At 53.5% G+C, this 24,546-nt stretch overlaps 1 protein-coding gene across 2 annotated transcripts in view; it reads right to left on the bottom strand.

Moving 5' to 3' along the window:
- Positions 1-24,546, bottom strand: part of MYO7B (myosin VIIB) — a 78,601-nt gene that overhangs the window by 16,823 nt on the left and 37,232 nt on the right. Inside the window, exons 14-27 of one of the 2 annotated variants that reach the window (XM_057745489.1) lie at positions 22,689-22,852; positions 21,092-21,229; positions 18,854-19,006; positions 18,202-18,300; positions 16,637-16,731; positions 13,215-13,299; positions 11,681-11,899; positions 10,436-10,606; positions 9,308-9,517; positions 9,008-9,175; positions 5,993-6,070; positions 5,718-5,845; positions 1,486-1,612; positions 46-165 (exon numbers count right to left, since the gene is read on the bottom strand). In XM_057745489.1, the coding sequence (XP_057601472.1) occupies positions 46-165; positions 1,486-1,612; positions 5,718-5,845; positions 5,993-6,070; positions 9,008-9,175; positions 9,308-9,517; positions 10,436-10,606; positions 11,681-11,899; positions 13,215-13,299; positions 16,637-16,731; positions 18,202-18,300; positions 18,854-19,006; positions 21,092-21,229; positions 22,689-22,852 (1,955 nt within the window). The remainder of the gene's footprint in view (positions 1-45; positions 166-1,485; positions 1,613-5,717; positions 5,846-5,992; positions 6,071-9,007; positions 9,176-9,307; positions 9,518-10,435; positions 10,607-11,680; positions 11,900-13,214; positions 13,300-16,636; positions 16,732-18,201; positions 18,301-18,853; positions 19,007-21,091; positions 21,230-22,688; positions 22,853-24,546) is intronic. The other variant, XM_057745490.1, reaches the window with a different exon arrangement.

Genomic DNA, 24,546 nt, shown 5'->3' with positions numbered 1-24,546 from the left:
GGTACCACCCCACACTGGCTGTCTCGCGCCCCCGCCAGCCCCTACCTGCAGCTCCAGCCAGGAAGGGGGCTCCGTGCGCACCCCGTTGGTACACGTGCGTCTCAGGCGCTCAGCACAGAAGGGCCCGTAGCCGACTGGCCCTTGACCAATGAAGTTCAGCAGATACTGGTGGGTGAGGAAGGGAAGGGGACAAAGATGCTTAGAATAGAGGCCACTGTCTACTTACTGTCCAGATTCTAGAAACTGAGATACTGATTGTAATGATGTGAGGTGACTGATGTATTCACTAACCTTACTTGGCAATCATTTTGCAATAGACACCTATGTAAAATCTCTACCACGGTACACCCTACACTTGAACAATGTTATATGTCAATTACATCTCAATAAAACTGGAAAAAAAACTTTAAATGAAAATAAAAATGCTAATAGCGTTGGCAAAGGTGCATTGACGGGGGCTCTGACACTGTGAGAAGGAATATCAATTGCACAACATTTCTGAGGAGCCATTTGTCAGTGTGTTTTAAGTAGTACATAGTTTGCAAATGTGCGTATTCTTTGACCTAATAATTTGAACCTACGATAAAGGCAGATATATAGTTTTCAATCATAGCGATGTTTATGGGGATGGCCAATTGGAAGATGGATCGTGTATTGGGTGAAATACATGCTGGACGGCGCTCACAGATGGCATTAGCGCTGATCTTTGGGAAGAGTTTATGACGTGAGAAGACATTACAAGTGAAAGCTGCAGGAGAGCTGATGTTCAAAATACGTTTGACAAGACGTTGAAACAAGATGTTGAAAACCTATTCGTCTCTTAGAAAGATTCTTTGAGGAGGTGCAACCTGGAAGGGTTTACTGGTGTCCAGGGTGGCCCAGGGCCCCAGGGCAGATGGCCGGGGTGACCACGCTTCCTGCTGTCCCTGGTAGTGTGACTGTTTTCTATGTGATCCCAGGTATGGCCCTATCGCACCACGAAAGGCCAGAAATTGTATGAGAAGTTACCTCTGGGTGTGGGGATGACTTTTACTTCCTTTTTAGACTCTCTGCATGTCCTGCATGTTACTTTTGTAATCAGAACCAAACGGTGTATTAGAGTAGCGAAGCCTGGGGCCTCCAACACGTGGAAGCACCTCCCTTGTTAGTTCTAAGGCCTGGCGTGAGATGCTGCAGCCACTCTCTAGCTAGAGCCCACTCCTCGGGCTCCTTTGCCTTTTCAATGCCCATTGCATCCACATCTCATTGTCTCCTGGTGACTGAGTCCAGGGCAGATGGCTCTGAAGATCCTGATTAGGGGCCGGAAGGAGCATCCTTTTTCACAGACAGGAAACTGAGGCCCAAAGACGCTCAGGCAGTGTGGTCCATCCTGGCCTGCAGGAGCAGGAGAACCAGGCCATGGGCTGGGATTTCTGGATCTGCTCCAGGGCTCTGGGCCCACCCATGCTGTCCCCGCCTTCAGCCCCTGCCCCCGGCCCTCCTCACCTTCATGAACCTCTCGGAGGGCGGGAAGCAGCCCAGGCACAGGCCAAGCAGGATCCAGCCCCGGGCCAGGCTGCTTCTTTTGTAGTTCTCCGAGAGCTGCTTGCAGATCTGGCAGTAAATCTCATCCCTGAAAGACACAGAGCACTGGGAGGCCAGGCTGGGGGCTGGGCTCTGGGGGATAAGAGCAGATAGGGGCACACAGCCCCTTCTGCACCCCTGCGGGGGGCCATGCTGGCAGGGAGACCTCCAGCCTCCTCACCTCCAGTTGCCTTTGCTGCCCGCTCCCTGTCACATCCAGGTCCACCGTGGAGCCTGTCATTTCCCGGGACTGTGCCACCTCCAATGTCTCCCCAGGGCGCTATGTCCCCACTTCCTTTTTTTTTCTTAATATTTATTTATATACTTGGCCACACCGGGTCTTAGTTGCCCCATGCAGGATCTAGTTCCCTGACCAGGGATGGAACCCATGCCCCCTGCACTGGGATCATGCAGTCTTAACCACTGGACCACCAGGGAAGTCCCTCTGTGCCCCCACTCTCGATAGCCCTGGTTTTCTGTCTCCTCAAGGCCTCAGCCCTTCGCCCACCCAGTCAGTCACCTCGGCCCCTCAGGCCTTTGCTCCCTCCCTCACCCTCTACCCGCAGTGCCTTGGCCCTCCAGCTGCAGGGCACAAGCGCAGGAGGGCACAGGGGTCTCCAGCCAAAGCCCTGCCCCTAGTAGATCAGCCCAACCTGATCTGCTCCTTTCCCCAACATCACAATTATTTCAAACCTTTCCCTCTGCCTAGAGGCCCTCCCCCTTCCCCTGCACGCAGCCACCCCGCCCTCTCCCCCACACGGCAGGGAGAAAAGTGGGGACTTCGTAGAAGAAACCCTCAGCTCCACACCTCCCGATCAGTTCCCATTCCCACAGGTCCTGCACCTCTCCTCTCTGTGTCCTCTTGGGGAGGGGGCTTTCCTGGACCCTTCCCCGCTGACTCAGGCCTCTATCATCTTATAAAAGTGTCCCATCTTATAAAAGTGTCCCATCCAACCTCACATATCCAGAGACCAGCATTTTCCCTCTAATTACGCAGTGGTGTGCTCCTAAATGTTTAACAACTGTATCTCCTCCGGGGAAAAAGCCCTGAAATCTGTCACATTCGCCAATCTCTATGGTGTAAATATTCCCACCAATGCCAATTTCAAGCTTGCAACCTCAAGCCACTGACCACAGAGTTCAGAGGGCACGTGAACCCCAGGCTTCCTGGGCTGGTAGAGTCACTTCCAGCAGACCGCCTTCTTCTGCAGCCTCTTAGGCACTGCCATCAACCGCTCACCCAGACTGGAAACATGGGGGCCACCCCAGACTCCTCCCAGCAGCCCCCACACCCTACCGTCTGTCTCCTGGAAACGTTCTCTGTCCCCTGCTCTCCACTCCTGCTCCCTGCATCCCTCATCAGCTCTGCAGCAGCCTTCTCCTGGCCTCCCACCCCCAGGCTCCAACTCTCCATGTCATTGCCAGGAAGATCTTTCTGGAAGTCATCTATGATCATGGACTTCTCTTAAAGCTTTTCCTTACCGCTCTGATTGAATTCAAACTCTGGGCCCCAGCGGTGACAAACCACCTGCAATTCCAGACCCCTGGGCTATTTCAGGACTCTGTGACCCTGCTCACCCTCCCCCTCTGTCTAGTGAACTCCCCCCTCCTTCTTATCCCACCTGGCCCTACTCCTTCTCAGTGTCCCCACTGGACCCCCACCTTAGCACAGGCAGTTATTGTGGGTCTCCAGCTCCTCCCAAGCTGCCTAACTAAAGCGTGAGCTCCCTGAGGACAGAGACATGTGGCCTTCATCTCTGCATCCCCAGCCTGCAGGCCAGGGCCTGGGCCGAGCCAGTACTTAATAAACACTTATCGAATGTGTGGCTGGATGTGAAGTGGGGCATTTGCTTTGTCTTGGAGTGTGGCTAAGACTCCAAAGCCCAGGATAAACAGGTGATAATACTCAATATTTTAAAGAGATACACTCTTGCAGGATTTACTAAAAGATGACAGAACCAGTCCAGCCAGCATGCCATCTCCAGCCTGCATAAAGGAAGGTAAGAAATTTGAAAGGTGATTCCTGGAAGGGACTTCATGGGAGTAGAGAGATCTCCGGCCCATCTTCACTACATCTAAATGAGGGGGCGCGAGGGGGACCCCAGGAGAACTGCTAATGGAGACGGGGACTGTCTGCTCATCTCACTCCCCATTTGAGGCATTTTGAATCCCAGCAGCCCACTGGACCACCCCATTCCAGGATGCTGGAATGGGGCGTGATGACAGAGATCTTGAGAGAGCTTCATTTGTGTCCCTGGGAGATACAAGCTGGGGGTCTCCATGAATGAGAGACTACTGTCTGCTTCCTCCTGGAGAAGTCTAAGCCACCCTTGATGGGCAAGATGGAGAAAGAACAGTCAGGAGCTGGGAACTGCACTTGTACTGTTTGGTGGGGCAGGCGTGGATGAGTGTCTGTTGCCCAAGAGGAATCATGGGAGGAGCTGGGCCTCAGGCATCTTGCTGGGATCCACACAAGCAGGCCAGCCATCATTTCAGAGGGTCCCCGTGGTAAGAGGCTGTGGTATGTTCCATTAGGGGCCAGAATTGACAGGGAATGTCAAGGGATCCCTGAGACAGTGTTGGCCCCAGCTGGGGTCAGGACTGCATGGAAGTGTCTGCAGGGTATCTGAAGAACCCACAATCATCTCATACGGATCTGCCATGTTGGAGGGTGTGGTGGCCAGTGAGGACTGACCATGAGAGAACTGCCAATGAACCAACTAGGTTGGAAGAGTTGCCAGGTTGGTATCATGTAGCTCTAGTCTTACTGGCTTGAAGATCCAGAAGACAGAGTTTGGGTACCCACAGCAGTTGAAAGTGAGAAGGGAAATCCTGGAACAAAGACAACCAAAGAAGAGGAGTCCTACATTTTGCATATAAAATCTTCCTAAATCTCTGGCTCACCCCTGATCTACACATGTGTGGGGCAGACTCCAGGCAGCCCAGCAAAGGCTAAAATTACTGAACAGAGATTCCAGTTGCTGCTCCCTACAGGGAGGCAGAGTTTGAATCCAACCGAGTTAATCGCCTGCCAAAATGAAAAGTCAACACTCTTCAAAGGAATATAACAGATTCCAGAATCTCTAAACATATCATCCCCAAATGTCTAGGATACAACCCCAACGTACTAGACTTCTGAGAAAATAATAGTCAAGTACCAGACATATGAGGAAACAGGAAAACATGACCATTCTTAAGAGAAAAGGCAGTTAATGGAAACTGACTGTAAGATGAACCAGATATTGGACTTATCAGAAAAAGCTTTAAAACTACCATAACTGTGCTCAAAGATATAAGGGACACTATGCTCAGAGTGAATAAACAAACAGGAAATCTGGGCAGAGAAACAGAAACTATAACAAAGAACCACATGCAAACTCCAGAATTGGAAAGTATAGTATCTGAAATTTTAAAAATTATTGGATGGCTATAATAGCAGACTGGGGAAGACAAAAGAAAAACCAGTGAATGTGAAGATAGAATAATAAAAACAATCCAGTCTAAAAGAAAGGGGAAAAAAAGAAAGCAGAGGTGAACAGACCCTCAGGGACGTGAGGGACACTACAAAAGTCTTCCAGATGTTTAAATAGAGTTCAAAGGAAAAGAGAGAGAGAATGAAGTAGAAAAAACATTTGAAGACATAATGCCCCAAGTTCCCCGAATTTGGTTAAAAATAATAACCTGAAATATGTGTGAACCCTTGAAATACAGTAGTCTGTCCCTGAGAGCAGTATACATAGTTCTTAAAATTTGTATAAAAACACAATTCCTGTAAAGCAAATTGTATATAAAGCAAAATGTATATAATATAAATGAGGAACTTGCCCATTTACAGGGCCCTGCATTAAAGCTGGTGATCAAATACATCACCATCCCATGATGAATTTGTCTTCCTAAAACTGGGTTTTACCCAGGGTTGTTTTTGTTGTTGTTTTTTAAAATTTTTTTGTGTGTTTTTTGTTTCTTTGTTTTACCCAGGGGTTTTAACGTAGAGCAAATAGAGAACCCTTGATGGTTATATAATATCTGCTGTCCTGAGACCTAGCCTGCAGGCTCCAGGGTAGGGAGCAGGATAGGGCTGCAGCCATGGTCTGAAAGCCAGGGAGGGGTTGGGGGTTCTGAATGGGGTGGAATGCGGGGGTGGGGGGACTGACCTGAGGCTGGGCCGCAGGATGGCGTAGCCCACAATGAACTGCACCTTCTCCAGATTGGACATGGGTCGGTCTGAGATGGGGCCGTCAGGATCAAATGCCTCTTCTCCGATATTCAGCTGGCTAGCCACCTTGAAACCCAAAGGTGCGGTCAGGACACCTGTGATTCTTCCCATTTGCAAAGCAGGAAAGCAGGCGAAAGTATGGAACGTTGCAGCAGGCAGACCAGTGGGCGGCAGAGCTGGGAGCAGGTCCAGGTTCCCCATCCCTGGGCTCACCTGGCCCGTGACCCAGGAGGACCGCTTCAGCTTCATGGAGGAGATGTCCTTGGTCCCTTTGTCCCTGCGGCTGGGCTTCTGCGGATGGAGACAATTCCTGAGGGAAGGTGAGCCAGGGCAGCATCTCCAGTTCTAGCCCGACAGCTGTCTAGGGTGGGGCTCGTCTCAGCTACCCCAGCCATTTCCCAGCCCAATTCACAAAGCACCGCGCAGCCCCTCATCTTGACTGGGCTGTGCAACACGGGCAGGTGTGCCTTGCCTTCCTCACTGCTGGGTGAGGGAACAGAGGTGAGGGAAAGTGAGAGACCGGATAAAAGCCACTCGGCCAGTTTCCAGCCCTCTGGGAAGGCTCGGGACTGTCCAAAGTTTGGACCCCTCGCCAGCCAAATGGGCTGGGTCTGAACCCAGGTGCCCAGGACAGGCCCAGGCTATGGTCATTCTCCTTGACGGTGGCTGAATTGGAATACACTCTGTCCACTGCAAGGTGGGGGCTTTGCCAGAGGATCTGAAGACTCTAGGCTGTGGTGCCTGGCCCCAGCTATCAGGATCTGCTGATCTCCTTAGGCAGGGGTCACACCTTGTCCTAATGGTGTCATGAGAATTTTCTGCTAAAATTAGAGCTCACTGTAGGACCGGGCTTGGGCTGGGATGAGCCTAGGTCCAGGGCGGGGCACGGGCTTCTGACTGGGCTAAAACTGGTTTGTCACACAAGGATCAAATGTAAAACGTGTTAGCTGGTGAGCGAGGGTGGGCGGGGCTCATTCAGCCCACCGCTCCTCCGGGGAGCACACAGTGCGCGCTTAATAAACGTGCAGGAAGGAACATGAGCGATCTGACCTCTGGGAAGCGAGTCCTCCCTGTGCTCACCATCCAGAGGTGCCAGTGGCTGGACCGCCTCCCAGGGTCCCCTCCCTGAGTGGTGGCCAGCCTCCAAGCTGGCCCCCAGTGACCCCTGCCTCCTACATTCTCACCCTCTATGGTATGTAGGCATTGCAGCTTCCTTCCTGCTTTCTCTCTGAGGTCACTCGTTGTGGAGGAAGTGTATTTGTGAGAACACTCAGGCAGCCCAGGAGGCCAGAGCTAAGGTCTCCCACCAGCAGCTACATGAGGGAGCCATTTGGAAGCAGATTCTGTAGACCCTGTAGCTTGACTGTAACTTCAACAGAGACCTTGAGCCCAAACTAACCAGCTAAGCCACTCCTGACCCTCAAAAACTGTCTGAGATAATGAATGTGGGCTGTTTCAAGCTATCAAATTTAGAGGGTAATTTGTTACACAGCAATGAACGACTACTACACTCTGCAGAGCCCATGTCTCTAGAGGTCAGGGAGTCAGGGCTTGAGCTTGGGCAACTTCTATGTAACCCCTGGGCTAGATCTGGCCACGTGATGCCAGGCTGCAGACCCCCTTTGATGTCTATACAGTTAATTGGTCTGCACTCAGGACCCCACAGCTATCTGAGCTGAGGTATGGGGCACTGCCATATTGTGATTTCTAATAAGAAATATATATTTGGTCATTGTCCCCATTACTGGCATAGAGCTCCTAAAACCCTTGGAATCTCCTGAGATAAAGGTGTCTTTTTATGTTAATGAGGTGACTTTTGGAAAGCACCTAACGATCTGGTTGCCCTTGGACAAGAGGAGGGGGAAGGGCGAGAGGTTGAGTTCAACTGGCTCAGTGGCCAATGATATAGTCAGTCGTATCTATGTAGTGAGGCCTCCATAAAAACCCAAAAGAACAGGGTTCAGGGAGCTTCCAGGTTGGTGACCACATGGAGATTTGGGGAGAGTGGTACCTGTAAAGGGCATGGACGCTTCTTTTTTTTTTTTCCTGTTATTTATTTTTTATTGTTTGGCTGCACCTTGTGGCTTGTGGGATCTTAGTTCCCTGACCAGGGATTGAACCCAGGTCCACGGCAGTGAAAGCGTGGAGCCCTAACCGCTGGACAACCTGCGAATTCCCCATGGAAGCTGTTTAATCTTTCCCCACACCTTGCCCTATGCATCTCTCCCACCTGGCTGTTGTGAGTTGTATCCTTTTATGATAAACCAGTCATCTAGTAAGTAAAATGTTGCTCTGAATTCTGTGAGCCGCTCTTGCAAATTAAACCCAAGGATGGGGTCGTGGGAACCTCTGATTACAGCCAGTCAGTCAGCAAATGAGGAACGATCTGGACTTGTGTTGAAGTGAGGGTCGTCTTGAAGGACGGAGCCCTTCATCTGTGGAATCGGACGCTATCTCCAGGCAGTTAGTATCAGAGTTGAGTTGAGTTGTAGGACACCAGCTGGCGCTGAGAATTCTTAGTGTGGGAAAAAAACCCACACACATTGGAATTGGTGTCAGAATGATAGGCAATCGCGGGGGTCCTGCTGCGATTGGGCCCAAGTGCTGTCATTGCTGTGTCATTCCTTTGGACTATTCTTGGTTAATTCCACTCAGATGACATCATGAAACTAGGAAGGCCTTCTGACCAAAAATGGATGTAAATTAGCCTTCCATCAGAGGGCAGGGTAGAATACGCTTAAAGGACTTGGTCTTTGAATTCAGCAGAATGGATTCAAAGCCCAGCTGGGTCACACAAATTCGCTGTGATATGGGGGCAAGTCACTTCACTTCTCAGTTTCTTTAGCTATGATAAACTTAATATTCCCTACCTTGTAGGGATGGCTCGTGGAAATTAACTGAAGAGAAGCAAGTGGCACATAGCACATCTCCAGTAAGTGATAACATCTGTTGTTATTACTACTGTTCAATGCTCAAGTCAAACCCCGTGTTCAGAGCCTGGGAGACCCTCTCCTATAATGACTGTATAATTCACAGAGCCCTGGGTGTAATGCCTGGCTCGTGAGTTTCTGAGGGCAATTCGAGACTGAAAACCTCTGGGGGCCCCTGGGTCCAACGGGTGATGCTCACTCCATGTCCTGCCTCCCACTTCTGGTCCAGCTTCCCCGGGGCCCTGGGCCTGGGGACACCAGAAGGGCACCTGCCCTCTCTGCTGCCCTCACCACGCACCTGTGCAGATCCGCTGTGCTGCAGAGGCTGGGCGCTGTCCTCCCTGCTCAGGGCATCGTGGATCTGCCGCATCACCGAGCCTCCACGCAGGGTGTTCCTGGCAAAGAGCACTGGCTCTGGAAGGTCACCCATGAACCGCAGGATGATGTTCCACACAGCCAGGGCAGCCTGGAGAGACAGGGACAGAGCGCCCGGCTGGCACCCAATGCCACCCAGGTGGAGCCCACAGCATCCCACCCTCCCCTGTCCCTGCTGAGCCAGGGGGAGGCCTGAGACACTAGAAACTGGAGAACCAGGTACCGAGCAGTCGGCGTCGTCCTCGTGGTAGAGCAGAGGGTATCGGAGAGGCCGCCGGATGTGCGTGTGGCTGGCTGACTTCTGGAAGTAGGTCACAGCGAACTTGGGGAAGGTGTACTCAGCCAGGCCGTCTGCATCCTCCTCGGGCTCCTCCATCATGGGGACCGTGTCCAGGTCAACCTCGGGCAGCTTCTGGGTCCTCTCTTCCAGATCCTGGGTCAGAGACAGGGGTCCACCATCTTTTTAGATGTGACCTGGCAGCGTGTGCATCTTTAGGGGCCAGGGAGCCCCAAGAAGGGTCCTCCTGGTTACTAACAGGATGCAGAATTATCCCCTCAGTCCCCTCGTGTTGGAGACCTCCCCGGACCCACACCCTCAGTGGGCCCCTGGTGGGCAGCTGGGTGCTGGACAGGCCTTGGTGTGAAAGCCCAGGTGCCTGTCCACGCGCCCTCAGAGCCCTCTGCCTGCAGACCCAGGCTCCCCAGACACCCCCCTCTCTACCCGCCTCCTGCTTGCCTCTGCCAAGTGCTCCTCTGGTGGAGGTGGGCCCATCGGCCCCCACCACGTGGTGTGTGTAGGGGCAGAGCTTGGGCAGGGGGAGGGGAAGGCATGAGCACCTGGTGGGAGGTGGGGTGCCTAGGTCACTGGGTCCAGAGCAGGATGCAGTGAGAGTCAACTGGACAGTCCTGGAGCTGCCCTCTCCTGCCCGCTCCCCCAAGCCTGTTGCACCCCACCCCCCATCAGACATGGCCTCCTCCTGCCCTGTGTTAATTTTCTATATCGGGTCCCCAGGTTACATTCTGCAGAGCAGCAGCCCCCGAGGTGCTCTGTGACGGGGCCAGATACACGTGGGAAATGCTGCACCCTGACGGCCCAATAGCATTTATATAGTAAAGGCTCTAGGAAGCCTTGCAGGTAAGACACCTGCTGAACTTGAAAGGGTTTGACCACAGAAACCCTTGTTCCCCTTTTCTCTGCGTCTTCGCCCAGGACCGCAGAACTCACTTCACCACCTACTCTGTCAGCTCCCCAAGCTGAGTCTTGGTTTTTCAGTAAAGCCTAGAGTTTGGCTGAGGTCAGGGACAGGGCAGGGCCCCCCCATCCCTGCCAGACTGGCAGGGCCCATCTTACCTCGATGTGAGGCACGGCCTGGCCCTCCTGCCCGCCCATCAGGGAAGGCAGGAAGCCGAACACCTGCTCCACCATCTCGGTGTCGGTGATGGTGTCGTAGATGGACTTATGCTTCCTGCTGGGGACCGCACTCGGGCTCTTCTGCTCTTCAGCCGGGATGACCAGAGGCTCCTGCACACATATCCCATGGGGCCACGGTCACCACAGGCCCATGTGGGGCAAGCCCCTCACGGGAGCCAGACAAACCTCCTCCTGCCATATCTGTCCAAATCAATACACTTCCTTCTGAAATCCTAGGTTTTAACAGCTAGAGGGACTGGAGACCAAGCAGCCTGGGCCTCTCATTTCCCAGCGGATAGTCAGAGGTTCAGAGAGGGGAGACGCTTGCTTGTCCCCACCTGGTACCACGCCAACCCCCAAATCCCCAGAACCTGGCTGCAAAACCCACTCAGGCCCATCTGGTTCCTTTGTTCAAAGAGCACAAGGCTTCCCTGGGAGAGGGCCCTGGGCCTGCCCTGGGTCGTGGCCCGTCAGGGGCCATGTGGGTGCAGGGGCATGCTGCTGGCATGTCTGAGGTGCTGCTCTCTTTCTTGCTCCGGCCACTGTGCTAGTACTGTGCTCAGTGGACCCACTTTCACCTACGGAGCAGGGGCAGGCTTCATCCTAGCGCTCCTCCTTATCACCACTGCCAGAGGAGCCAGTGCTGAGGAGGGAAGTGGCGTCTCGGTGCTCTCTGGATGGAGGATATGCGATCATGCAAGGGCGAAATTTCAAAACGCAGGGAGATGCATCTCAGCACGGCTCCCCTGCTCCCTGCCCTCCTGCCTCTCCTGCCCAGACTCTCCTGAAGGCTCCTCTTGGTATTTCTCTGCCCTAAGCCACCAGGCCACAGCCCAGGAACCAAGGGCCTCTGCCCTCCTCCATGGAACTGTGGCCTCCCATAGCTCTGCTGGGCCTGGTTTCCTGAGCCCTCCAGGGGACTGACCAGCCCTGCTGAGAAATCGTCCCCAGGGCTAAAGCGAGGGGACCAAAGGAGCTCGATTTCCAGATTCCAGGTATGAGACTAAGGTGAGACGTCTCCCACATGCCAGAAGGCGTGGGGCCTGCTGCAGTAATAACTTTGGACCGGGAGGGGGCAGGAGGGTCTGGTGAGAATCCCATGTTGCTGCCCACTCCCCCTGCCTGCCCTTCCTCATCTGCGGCCCAGCCATCTCCCACCTGCCCAAGAGGGCAGTGACCACCTACATTGGCTTTCTGCTTCCGGAAGTTCCGCCGGGCGGCCATGCCCCTGGCGTGCGCCTGGATGACCACCACTGCCCTCCTCTTGGCCTGGACTTGCTGGCGCACCAGGTAGCCCCTGCAGAGGGCCTGCAGCTGGACCATCCTCTGCCGCATGGCTTGGTACTGCTTTGCCAGCAGGCGGCTCCGGGCGATGGCCTGCAGACGTTCAAAACCCAGGAGGATCTGCAGAGGCAAGAAGGACGTGTACTCACGGAGAGGCCTGGGGCCGGCAGGGTACAGAGCAGAGAAAGGCCTTCCCGAGGGGACAGAGAGCAAGGGGCAAGGTGTCCTCGCAAATCAGCTTTGCAGTGACCTGCTTTTTGGCAAAGCGCTGATGCTAAAATTTTACACAGCTATGAGTACAAGTATATTAAGCGAGTTATACTTGTAAAGCACTTAGAACAGAGCCTGGCATGAGATAAATGCTAAAGAAACATTTTTAAATGGCATAAATAATACAGTGGTCTCTTGGTGGCCAGTGACAGAGAATTGGTTTGGATGTCACATGGGTGACAGGATTCCAGAGGCCTTGCTTTTCATGTCTGCAGCCACGTCCAGCCAGCTTGTGTGGAGTTAGGGTACTTTTGTGGAGGCCTTTGGCTGGCTCCACAAACTAATCTCTCAGGAATCTTGAAAATAAAGCGGAAATAATAAACCGTGAGCACCCAATTCTACGCTGCAAACACACCCTGGGCCACAGCGGTCCCTGAGCCTCTGGGATGACTCCTGTTGCCTTTTCAAAGACCAGCCCAATGGGTGTGTGGGGTCACAGTTCATCTTACAAGCGCGGAAGCCACACAGGCCTGCATTCAGACTCCAGCTCTGCTGCTTACTGACTGTGCTCCTGGGGAAATGATTTAATTTGTCTAGACCTCAGTTCCTTGACGTACAATGTTGGTTTAAATAGAAATAAAATGATGCACACAGAGCACCAGGCCCCAAGTAGCCTTTGCATCCATGTCAGCTGCCACTGTGCCCTTGTGAGCACGGAATGTGGACAGGTCTGGGTCAGTTCTGCGGACGTGACCACCGCATGCCCCAATCACAGTCACAGCCATGTCAAGCAGTCAAGCAGGCCCAGCCCGGCCTGGTAAAGGTTGCTCTGGTTCGTTTGTTGAGCAGACACTCATTAGCAGTGCCTGTGGTCAAGGAAAAAATTAGGAAGAAGTGCTTGAAACAGAGAATCAATCCATTAACTCCTTTATTGCCTGCAAATTGGGAAAAAAACAGCCATCATCTCATTTCAGAGCAGGATGTCTCATTCTAGCTCTGGAGACGTCCCAAATCCTGCAGGAGAGCACTTTGAAATCCACAAACCATGTGACCTGACACCATGCTAAGAAGAGTGTGTGGGGTGCCGAGGTCTAGATCATGTCTGTGACTGACGTGATGCTTCCTGCCCCAGATCTCACATTCATAAACAAATGTCAACATCCCTTTCTAATTGGAGAGCTGCCTACGGCTCCCGCAGGCTCTGCCTCCCATGTGAGTCTCTTACCAGCTTGAAGTTCCTCCGGCCATAGTAGCCTCTCCACCAGGCCTGGAGGGTCACGGCTGCCTGCCTCTGCCTCAGGAACTCCTTCCTGGAAGCGGAAATGCAAGTCAGTGGGTAACAACCACGGACATTTTAAAGTTTTTTGGGGGAAAACTGATTTTGAAGGGAAGAGAGAGAATGAAATGTTGGTGAAAATGAATACATACTGTATGTCTTTTCCAGAAGGCTATATTTATAGGCTGAAAGACAGACAGATTAGGAACTTAAAATCTACTGCCAACAACTACATTTGTGAATGAGGATGGTCCAGTTGCTAGAGAGATGAGGAAAAATGTCCTCATTACCCCCAAAGATCTGTGAAGGGATAAAACCCGTTTCCAACTTTTTACTCCTTGTCAGACTCTGCCCCCTCCTCTGGCCACCAGCCCAGGGGTCTACCAGAAATCAGGTCAGAAATCTCAGGACCAGAGCGCCCCTCTGGGGGTAGGTTAAAGCGGAGGGCAGCCCCCAGACCCCGGCCTGGCAAGCTCCATCCAACAGCTCCCTCTATAGGGAGGAAAGTGGCTGAAAATGGAGGAGATAGCCTGAAACCTGGCCTCTGGGGAGTTGAAGGTACACACAGATGTATCTTTTCTCCCACAGTTAACTGAGTTTTCTTATCATTTCGAATAATTTTTCAGGGTATGTTCTTAGGCTCAGATTTCAATCATATTAAAAAGCATCTTCAGGAAGTAGGGGAAGGGGGAATTGGATGAAGGTGCTCAAAAGATGCAAACTTCCAGTAATAAGATAACTAAGTACTAGGGATGCAGTGTACAACACAGTGACTATAGTTAACACTGCTCTCTGATATACATGAGAGTTGTAAACCCTAAGAAGGATTTGCATCACAAGGAAAATTTTTTTCTATTTTTTTCTTTTTGTAAATTTTTATTTATTTATTTATTGGCTGCATTGGGTCTTCATTGCTGCTCACGGGCTTTTCTCTAGTTCTGGAGAGCAGGGTCTACTCTTCATTGTGGTGCTCAGGCTTCTCATTTCAGTGGCTTCTCTTGTTGCGGAGCACGGGCTCTAGGTGCACGGGCTTCAGCAGTTGTGGCATGTGGGCTCAGTAGTTGTGGTGCACGGGCTTAGTTGCTCCATGGCATGTGGGATCTTCCTGGACCAGGGCTCGAACCCGTGTCCCCTGCATTGGCAGGCGGATTCTTAACCACTGCACCACCAGGGAAGTCCCTTCTTTTGTTTTTGTATCTATATGAGATGATGAATAACTAAACTTATTGTGGTAATCATTTCATGATATGTATGTCAAATCATTATGTGGTGTATCTTAAACTTATACAGTATTATATGTCAATTATATCTCAATAAAACTGGGGGACAAAAACCAAAAAAACAAGAAAAAAATCTTCTGGAGAACTTCAATATTTATTGATGCCTGGGTGCCACCCTGTTCAATTAAGTCAGAATCTTTGCTGATGGGTAGAGGATATATATCTGCACATCTAATATTTTTTGGTGCATGTACACATACACATATTTACATAATGATTCTAATATAAGGCTAATGTAAACAACGGAATTATCTAAAAATAAAGATAATTTGTCTCCTTTCTAATATTTATACCAGTGGTTCTCAGCTGGGGGTGATTCTGCCCTCAGGCACATTTGGCAACGTCTAGACACATTGTTGGTTGCCATGACTGGGGGCTGGAGAGGAGGATGCTACTGGCAACTAGTGAGTAGCGTTTAGATGCTGCTAAACATCCTACAATGCCCAGGACAGCTCCCTGTAACAAAAAGTTATCCACACAAAATGTCAATAGTATTGAAGTTCAGAAACCCTGATTTCTATTTTCTCTTTAAACTTCTTGTCAAATTGCATTGGCCAGAACAGCAAGAATACTATTAATTATCAATGGTGATCACTTCTGGGAAGATGGAGTAGACATACTTTTCCTTACTTCTCCTGCTAAGTACAACTAAAATCCCCTAGACATTCTACGTAAAACAAACATTAAGAAGACTCTAGGGACTTCCCTGGTGGTGCAGTGGTTAAGAATCCATCTGCCAATGCAGGGGGCACGGGTTTGATCCCTGGGTCGGGAAGATTCCCACATGCAGTGGAGCGACTAAGCTCATGCGCCACAACTACTGAGGCTGTGTGCCACAACTACTGAAGCCCACGCGCCTAGAGCCCGTGCTCTGCAACAAGAGAAGCCACTGCAACGAGAAGCCCGAGAGCCACAATGAAGAGTAGCCCCTGCTCTCTGCAACTAGAGAAAAGCCCATGCGCAGCAATGAAGATCCAACACAGCCAATAAATAAATAAATAAATAAATTTACTAAAAAAAAAATAAGAAGACTGAAAGATGGAGAGAAGGAAGACCAGCTAAGGATCTCAGACACAGCGGTAACTTCTCTGGGTTTCTTTTTGCCTCACATCCCCAGACTGGGAGTTAAAGAAGCAGGCAATCCTGAAATGACAAGGGGCACAGACCAAAAAAGCCCCAAGAAAAGCCTTCTCTCTCTACCAAAAGGATCAGGAAAGGGACAGTTCAGCAAGACAGAAAACTTTTAGATAATAACCAGTCTACTGCAGTGAAACACCATATAAACAACTGTGGTTCCCGCCCCCACCTACACCAGAAAATGCCCAGCAGAAAGCCTGGACTTCCACCCTCACCTGGGTTGTGTCAGAGAAGGCTGAGTAGGAAATCACCCTTGATGGGCAGTCATGAACCCACCGCCCACAATGTCAGTGGAGACCCCTGGGGAATCCTGGACCTGTATGACCTTCCAAGCCACACCTCCCCGCCCACGACCCTGCTCGGGGGCACCCATAGCCACCATTCCCGTGGCTCAGCCACTTTCTCCCATTTTGTCCTGTCTGGGTTTCCAGGTCTTCCTATGGTTGGTGGCAGGCCGACAGGACATCAGGGAAGGACACCATGGGACCTGCGGAGACTTCTGGACGTGGTGAGGGTGAGGGAGGCAGTAATATGGCTGATTTGCTGAATCTGGACTGAAATTCAAGTATTATCTTCTTACTGACCAGGGAACAGAGTCAAAGACAGTTCTTTTCTTCCCTCCAAAACCACCTGATAAACCCAAACCCATACGTTTTCTAAGACAGTAAGGAGAACATCAAGATACAGTCAAGACCAGAGCTGATACTTCATCTGGCTTTTGCTCCCGTGGTGGACTCTGCCTTCCACCCCCAAAACATTCAAATAACGTATCAGAATTCTCTGCCAAGACAGGCTGCAGGGTGCCTGGTCAGGAGGTCCTGAGAGCTCTCTTGCCTCGGCTACCCCGAGAGAGGGACCCGTGGGAACACGTGACCCTTGGGGGGTACAGGCCTGCCCAGGGGACATGGCGGGTGGGTGTGTGGGCGGGGAGGGGGCTGAGGGCAGGGCGGGCACCTGTGTCTGCAGCCCCGCAGGGCTCTCTGGATGGTGACCGCGGCCTCGTCCAGGGCCTGGCTCCTCTGCACCTCCAGCAGGGTGTCCTGGTTTTCCTGCGATGGGACAGTTCTCATCACGCAGCTGCCCTGCCTCACCCCCGTGCCCCCACCTGTGGCCAGGGCTCTGTCTCCAGAAATCAGGGTGTCTCAGACTCTTCCCACACTGCTCCTGGGAGGGCGGGCAGGGGAAGGGGCCCTCGAGTTACCGCTGATGTGGCTCAGAGCCGAGACCGGCAGCGACACCCCCAGCCCCAATCCAAGAACTTCCCATTTTAGCTCTTTCTTCTCGTTAATTCCATCTGGGAAATTTCATTCCTGCTCTGGAGAATCCAAGAGGGGGGCAAAAAATTTCCCCGAAGCTGTATTTTATTTCCCAAAATTCATGAGAAATGCGCATTCAATTGTGATACAGACGCATGCTTGTTTCAATGTTTCCCCAGCCTTTGCCTAGAGTTCATAGTGTAGGTGATGAGCTATATTCAGCTCTGAGCATGACTTTCCAGGCCCTCCTCGGCGCTCCCCCTGGATCCAGGCCCTGGAAGGGACTGTCTTTGCAGAGCAGAGAGCAGCACAGCCCTTTGGCAAGTGACAAGCAGAGGCCAGGGGCTTGGTGGCCTTCCTGCCCCCATCAGTCTTGCATCAAGCAAGCACTGGGCCTCTTCGTGTGCCTGGGTGGGTCCTGGGGACACAGAGATGGACTAGACCCCTGACTGTGGCCTCCTGGAGCAGCCAGGGAGAGAGGGATGGAGGGGCGGGTGCTCTCCTCCCCTCCTCAGCCATTCTGCCTCACTGAGCCCACCCTCTAAACCATACCCTTCTGGGTGTGGACAGATGGACAGACCCGCTGGATGGCAGGGGCTGGGACAACCAACAAGGCTTTAAGGGGGAAGAGGAGAGAGTAGAAGCCTCAGGGAGGGGCAGTGGGGACCGGATGGGGAACTGGGAGAACTGGCAGAGCCCTGATTCTGAACTTGATCTTTTCCTTCTCCTTCTCGCCCTGCTGACCTGCCCAAGGCATGCGGTTCTCTCCCTGAGGCTCTTTGACCCAGTTCACAATCCTGGAGGGTGCAAAGGCCAGCCTTAGGGGCTGGAGGCTGCCTCTGTGTGACCTTGGGCCTCCCTGTAAGTTGATGGAGAGCGAGGTGGGAGGTGGTGCTGCTTGCACAGGCCTGACAAGGATAAGCTGTCGCAGGGTTGGGGTGGGGGTGGGGCGCCATACCGCCTCCTTCCCTTAAGCTCCGCTTACCAGCTGGGGGGCGGGGCTTCCCCAGACTGTGGCCTGTGGCCCCGAGCAGGAAGGCAGCCCCTCCTTCTCCTCAGGCCATGCCCGAAATGTCCTTCTCTGAGAGGCCCCCGGGACTTTCACAGGCTGGGCTGAGCTCTCCCCTGCTTTTCTTTCCCCTAGCATGGCTTTCTGCAGCCTGGATGCCTTGAGGACAGGGGCGACGCATGCAGGTGCCCATGGGCACCAGGCCAGCCACACATGCTTCAGGAGGCTGAGGACCAGCACGTTCAGGGTCTCACCTTCAGGAAGATTTTGGTTTTTCCCACTTTCCAGTCTTTGTCTGTCCCCAGCCACCTTTCAGTGATGCGCAGGGTCATCTGGCGAAACTTGCCCTGAAGCTGCCAAGGAGAAACAGGAGTGGCTTTGTGGAGTCACACAGGAGGCTGAGGTTCCTCCTCGGGGGCTTCCTAGGGATCGGGTTTTTTTTGCTCCCAGGGGTCACCGTCAGGGGCTGCTGGGCCAGGGCGCAGGCACCGGGCACCCTGGATCACGGGTGGGGCCCAGGGGACCACCACACCTTGCAGGGCCCGGGGCCTCCTTGTGGGGTTGGACACGGGCAGCCCAAACTTTAGGATGGCTGAGTGTTTGGGGAAGGATAGGAAGGACTTTCTTCTCCCTGGCCACACATCTCTGTGACATTCTGCCGCGTACAAGTGTTTGCATTAAACTGCGGATGCTCCTGGAAGGAATATATTCAGCCGCTAGCCTCATCCAGAGAAAGGAAGCAGGAACAGGGGTCATTTCAAAGCTTGGAGTCCAGGGAGGGGCCCTGGGCATCAGGAGGGCAGCCTGCTTGGAACTGGGGGGTTGGGGGCGCCCAGAGGCGGCCGGGTTCTGAGGCTGCGCACACCGCCTCTTGGGGCCCGTGGGCCGGGCGGCAGGGACGCACACCTCCTTGCGCACGGCGCTGGGCAGCAGGACGCGAAACCTCTGCGAGAACTCCTCGAACGAGTAGCGGATGGGGAAGCCGGACTTGCGGATGTGCACCGTCTCCATCATCCCGGAGTAGCGCAGCTGCCGGATGCACAGCTCCCGGTCGAAGAGCTGCGGGCGCAGAGGCGAGGCGCTGATGGCGCGGGCACCCACTTCCCGACCCCCTGCCACCATCCCTTCGGCTGTCCCCAAATGCAGGAGAATGAAACAAATGCTTGGTTTCACGAAAATTCTGTTTTGAAGAGGGATATTTGGTTGACATCTCGGAAAAGTCCTGGAAGTGTTTCCAAGGAGATAAAAGTCGGGACTTCCCTGGTCCTGTGGTGGTTAAGAATCTGCCTGCCAATGCAGGGGTCACAGGTTCAATCCCTGGGCTGGGAAGATCCCACATGCCATGGAGCAACTAAGCCTGTGAGCTGCAACTACTGAACCACGTGCTGCAGCTACTGAAGCCCACACACCTAGAGCCCGTGCTCTGTAATAAGAGAAGCCACTGCACTGAGAAGCCTGCGCACTGCAATGAAGACCCCCTGCAGCCATAAATAAAATAAGTTAAAAAAAAAAGGAGGTAAAAGTTGATAACAAACCGACTGGGACATCCACAACACCACCAAATACTTCCCTCCTTCTCGGAATATGCAGTGTGATGTATGTAAAAGTTTTTTTGCATATGCCAGATTGAAAATATTTTTAAGTGCCCCCAAACAATGATGCCAAAGAACACAGCTTCCTCCTGGCCTTGCCTATGTTGGGGTGGCCACTGGCGCTGCAGTCCTTCTGGTTGGGGCACCTTCATGCCTCACACACTCTAGTGGAAGGAAGAAGTACCTACTTAGAATCAGAAAGTATTCTAGTCAACTTAGTCTCTCCATCCTTCAGAGATGGGTATTTGGAGAGGAGTTTGGCCAACATGCTTCGCATAGGGGTATGGGGTCTCAGCCATGGCCCCCAAGACTCTGCACGGCTGGGACCCTAGAGAGCCCCCTTCGACCTCCAACCAGGAGTGTCTGGGGCTTGGGGCACACCCTCTAAGCTGGCAAGCCCACCAGCAGGCAGTTACCCACCTGGAAACACTGAGCACCACAGAGGCAACTGCTCGTGGGGTCTAGGACCACACAGCAGTTAGTTTTGGGCAACTAGTTAGCTCCCATTTATTGAGTATTTCCAGTGGGCCTGTGTTTCTCCTTTAATCTTTATAACAGCCTTACGTGGTGGGATACTTAGCTCCAATGTAAAGATGAGCTGCCTGAGGCTCAGGGCCATACTCCTAAGTGGCCAAGCCAGGGTTCCAACCTTGAGCCTACCTAGTCCCTCAGCCTGGGCTCCCCTACACCCGCACAGCAGCTACCATCTCCCGAGATGTCTCAGTCAAGGGCACCCACCAAATCTGGGCATGATGCTCAGGCCCCCACCCGTGGGTGTGGGCAGAGGGCCTCTGCCTGCAGTTACTCTCTAACAGCTGTGCATTGTGCCTTTAAGGAAGACACATTTTGGATTTCCTGGGCCAGCCTGAATTTCATATGATTTTATACTTTTCAAAAAGGCACTTCATTTAATGTATTTTATCTCTTTTCTCTTATAAGACTTTTTTTTTTGAGATATTTTGTCTCCTCTCAGATGGCATTTCACAGTTTCTGGAATCCTGTATTTGCAGCCTCTGGGCGAGATTCCCAAGCCCGCAGGTCAGGGGCTGGCCAGGCAGCAGGCTCCATTCCACCCCACACGTAGCAGGTAAAGCCGCTTCCCAAGGGCTGCATGGCCTCAGGTCTCGGTGACCAGCAGCTGGTGTCAGCCTCTAAAATCACAGTACTGGTTCCTGCCCCTTATGGAGTATGGTTTAGTTTACAGATGTGGCAAAAAAAAGTCATGTGCAATCCTTGGTGCCCCCTACAGGCAGGAAGATCCTGATTTTACATAAGAGAAAAATGAGGCCCGGAGAAGCAAGTGCACACAGCAGGTGAATGGCAGGGCTGAGACAGCTGAGGTCTGTGTGATTCAAAGCCCTGAAGGTCACTGACCTTCAAATGGCCTAGACTGGCACCTTGCCTCAGTGTCCCCATCTGTAAAATGGGGGAAGATAGCTCTCAAGCTGCCCAGGCACTGGTGAAGGGAGTGACAAAACCCCAGATGCCATCAGACTCATCCACTTAGATGCCCTCTCCCTCCTCGTGCAGGCCCCCAGCCTCCCCTCATTACCAGTGGCTTCTTGTACTCATTGGGTTTGATGCAGCGGATGAAGTAGGGCTGGCAGTTGGTCAGGATTTTCATCAGCTGGTCCAGGGACTGCTTAAACTGGCCTGCCAAGGTGGAGGGCTGCTTGCTGGAGTCTGCAGACTGTAGGCAGAAGCATACGGCACAAGTAGGGGGCTGGAGAGCTTGGCCTGGGGCACAGCTGACCCATGGGGCAGTGAGGGCTTCTGCCGAGGTCCCACAGGTTCCCTAGAACCTACTGGGTACAGATGCCCAGCTAGACACTGGGGACTCAGAGACAAGTAAGACAGGGCAACCCTCCTGTCTAGGGGTGGGGGCCCCCTAGTGGGGTGCACGAGGTGATGCACCGGGATGAGGAGAGAATGCTAACTCCCAGCATTCACTTTTTACCTGGCCAGGCTACATTTTCAGTTTTTGTGTAGGTTAAATATGCTTTTTTGAATGTTTTATACTGTACATTGTAAGCACTATAGTAAATGTATACAGTTTTAAAATAAATGTATTAAAACGATGGATGCAAGAGAAAACAAAAAGCCCAAGCCCTGGGCCAAGAGTAGTGTGTGTTTTTGTGCAATGCTGATCTTGTGCAATGCTCCTTGATCAAACCTTTCCAAGGTCAAATGTGCTTGAGCAAAGGTAGGTACTGCCAAATTGCATCAGTCTGGTGACACGAGTTCACGCTTTAACACCTCTGAGAGGAGGATGCAATCACTGGCAGGTATAATAACAATGGCAGCATTTTCCTGTTGTCCTGGTTTATAAAATAATGTGCATTTCCCTCCACTGTCATCCTGTTCCCTGAAACCTGAGGAGCAAGCTCTCGAGGCCCCACAGGCCAGGACCAGGCTGTGCTCCAGCCTCTGCTGTGGAGTCCAGCCTGGCTCCGTGAATGCAGAGGGTCTGGCCCAACTCCCCCTGGTTCCAGACCCGGGCAATTCCTGCACAGCCTTGAGGCTCCTTGGTGTTCCCCTGGGCCGGCTCTGCATGTGGTGGTGCCGTGGGCCCTGGGCACTCAAGCCTCAGGAGCTCCTGCAGGGGTGGGGGTGGGAATGAGGAAAGGTCAAGGCACCTCCGTGTGGCCAGAGCTGACTGTGTAGCACGAGATGGGGCCGGGGGGGGGGTCCACTGCCTGCACCCACAGTTCCTGAACTGGCCTCATCTCTCTGCCTGGGGGCGGGGAGCCCCTCATCAGATGACTTCCAGGACTTTGCTCAAACAGTCACCGTTACGGGGTGAAGGCAGGCTGTGGATGGGCAGGCCACCCCCCGCCCCGGCCAGGACCTTCTACGCTGCTCTGAGCAGCACCAGGGGCTCTCTGCTGCCCACCTCCCTGGCCAGCAGCACCACACACACCCCCCCCCCCCCAACACACACACGCCAACACACACACACAGACCGATATAGAAAGAAAGAGCTCAAACCAAAGCAGGTGAGCCCTCTCGAGACCACCACTCACTGGGAAGCAGGCAGAGGCCCACTGCTCCCGCAGCCCCTCACCCCGTTTTCAGTCACCTCTGTGCCCCGCCTGAGAATTCCCGACCCGGACCCGAGGCCGCAGGCGGGGCAGGGCCGCGGAGCCCACCTTGAAGAGCTGGCTGGCAGCCTTCACCCGGATGATGGTCCCGCCGCCCCGCTGGCTCTTGTTGGACTCCATCCCGAATACCTCCCGCAGGAACTTGTTCTGGGAGGAGTGGACCAGGATGAGGATGTCCTGGCTCAGCACGTCCCGATTCTTCTCCAGGAAGCCTGCGGGGAAGCACAGCCCCGCACCCAGCTCAGCGACTCCTGCTGACCCGGGGAGGGGGGTGGTGCGGACAGGAGCCCCGGAGGCCACTGCCTCCATGCCAGCCTCCGTCCCCTCCGAGACCTGGAACCCACAGCCTCTGCCCAGCACGGGGTCGTGTCCCATCCACGTGCACACCCCGCGGCCCCCACAACCCACCATCCCCACCGCGACCCCCTCCTCCAAGCTGCCGCCAGTCCTTCTGCCTGATCACCCTGCCTGCCTCCTGCCCCTCTGTCCCCAGGGACCTTCCTGAGAGAGCACATCGCCCCATCACCCCTCTGCACCCTTCCTCTGCTCCTCTGCTGCCTGTGCACGCCTTCTGCCTCATCTCTGCCCCTGGGTCTACACCGCACTCCAGGGGCCTCATCTTTCTACTGAGGGCCTGTGCTCCACCCCTGGGGGGGGGGGTCTCATCTATCCCCCAAGGGCCTGTGCCCCACTCCAGGGGGTCTCCTTTCTCTCCCAGGCTCTGCACCCCACCCCAGGGGGGTCTCATCTCTCCCCAAAGGGCCTGTGCCCCAACCCAGGGGGTCTCCTTTCTCTCCCAGGCTCTGCACCCCACCCCAGGGGGGTCTCATCTCTCCCCAAAGGGCCTGTGCCCCAACCCAGGGGGTTTGATCTCTCCCCCAAGCCTCTGTGAGTTCTCTGGGGCTCTCTTGCCCCCTAACCCACCCAGGCCAGCTCTGGCTTGTGCTTCAAGGCCAGCTCGGGCATCATCTATTCCAGAAGGCTCTCCTGGACCACACGTGGGGTGAGGGGGCCCTCCTCTGGTCTCCCATCAACCCTGTCACTCAGGTCGCAGTGGAGGGGGTGGGTGGCCTGAGGATTTCCCATCTCCTCCACCAGGCACGGCTCCCCAGGTGGACCACGGTCGGGAGCGAGTCCAGTCCCTTCAACATCCCCGCAGTGCCACCACTGCTGTCACTGCCACATACATCCAGGAGCTCGCTAGCAGCACAACAGACAGAGTGTCCCATCTGTGTGCAGTTTAGTCCTCCGCGAGGGCGATGCCTGTGGGCTCTCATCAAGGGGAGAATTCCTGGGCACCCTGGGCAAGTCTGAGTGAGGCAACTGCTTGTTTACATAGAGGAGCCAAAAAAAGAAGAGAAGGAAAAGCAGAAAGTGCAAAAACCTCCCCACACCCCATAATTCCTGAAAACCCGGCAGCCTGGTCACATCCAGGGAGCTGGCAGTCTGGAGAGGAAGACCTGGCGACTCCCGCCCGGAGGGCCACCCTTCCCCGCCAGCTGTCTGTGGAGGAAGGACCACTTCAGAACGTCCCTGCAGAACCAGCGAGAGGGCAGTAGCCGCTTTGCTCTTCCTGGAAGCCCAAAACGGGGAAGGGAAAGCAATTGAACACCATTTGGCTTCCCGGCTTCACGGACGGGGGTGACTTGCTGATCATGAGGTGCTGAGACGAATTTTCCTCTTTATCATGAGTTCACACTGCACTGGTCTTGGAAATGAATGTGTGACCATAGACAGTGTGTGCACATGCGTGTGAGTACATGCGTGCGCTTGGACAGAGTAGGTTTAGGAACGACGCGTGTCTGTCACTTGCTAAGGAGACCCTGAGGGCCTGGGAATCCCAGGACCCCTCTACCGGCCCTGCTCTGAAGCCTCGGAAGGTCTTGCTAGGGCCAGGGGCCCTGCA

The sequence above is a fragment of the Hippopotamus amphibius genome, chromosome 8 (assembly GCF_030028045.1).
Source record: "Hippopotamus amphibius kiboko isolate mHipAmp2 chromosome 8, mHipAmp2.hap2, whole genome shotgun sequence".
Lineage (NCBI taxonomy): Eukaryota > Metazoa > Chordata > Mammalia > Artiodactyla > Hippopotamidae > Hippopotamus > Hippopotamus amphibius.
Note: the sequence above shows the minus strand (reverse complement) of the source record. Positions and strands in the feature narration are given on the sequence as shown.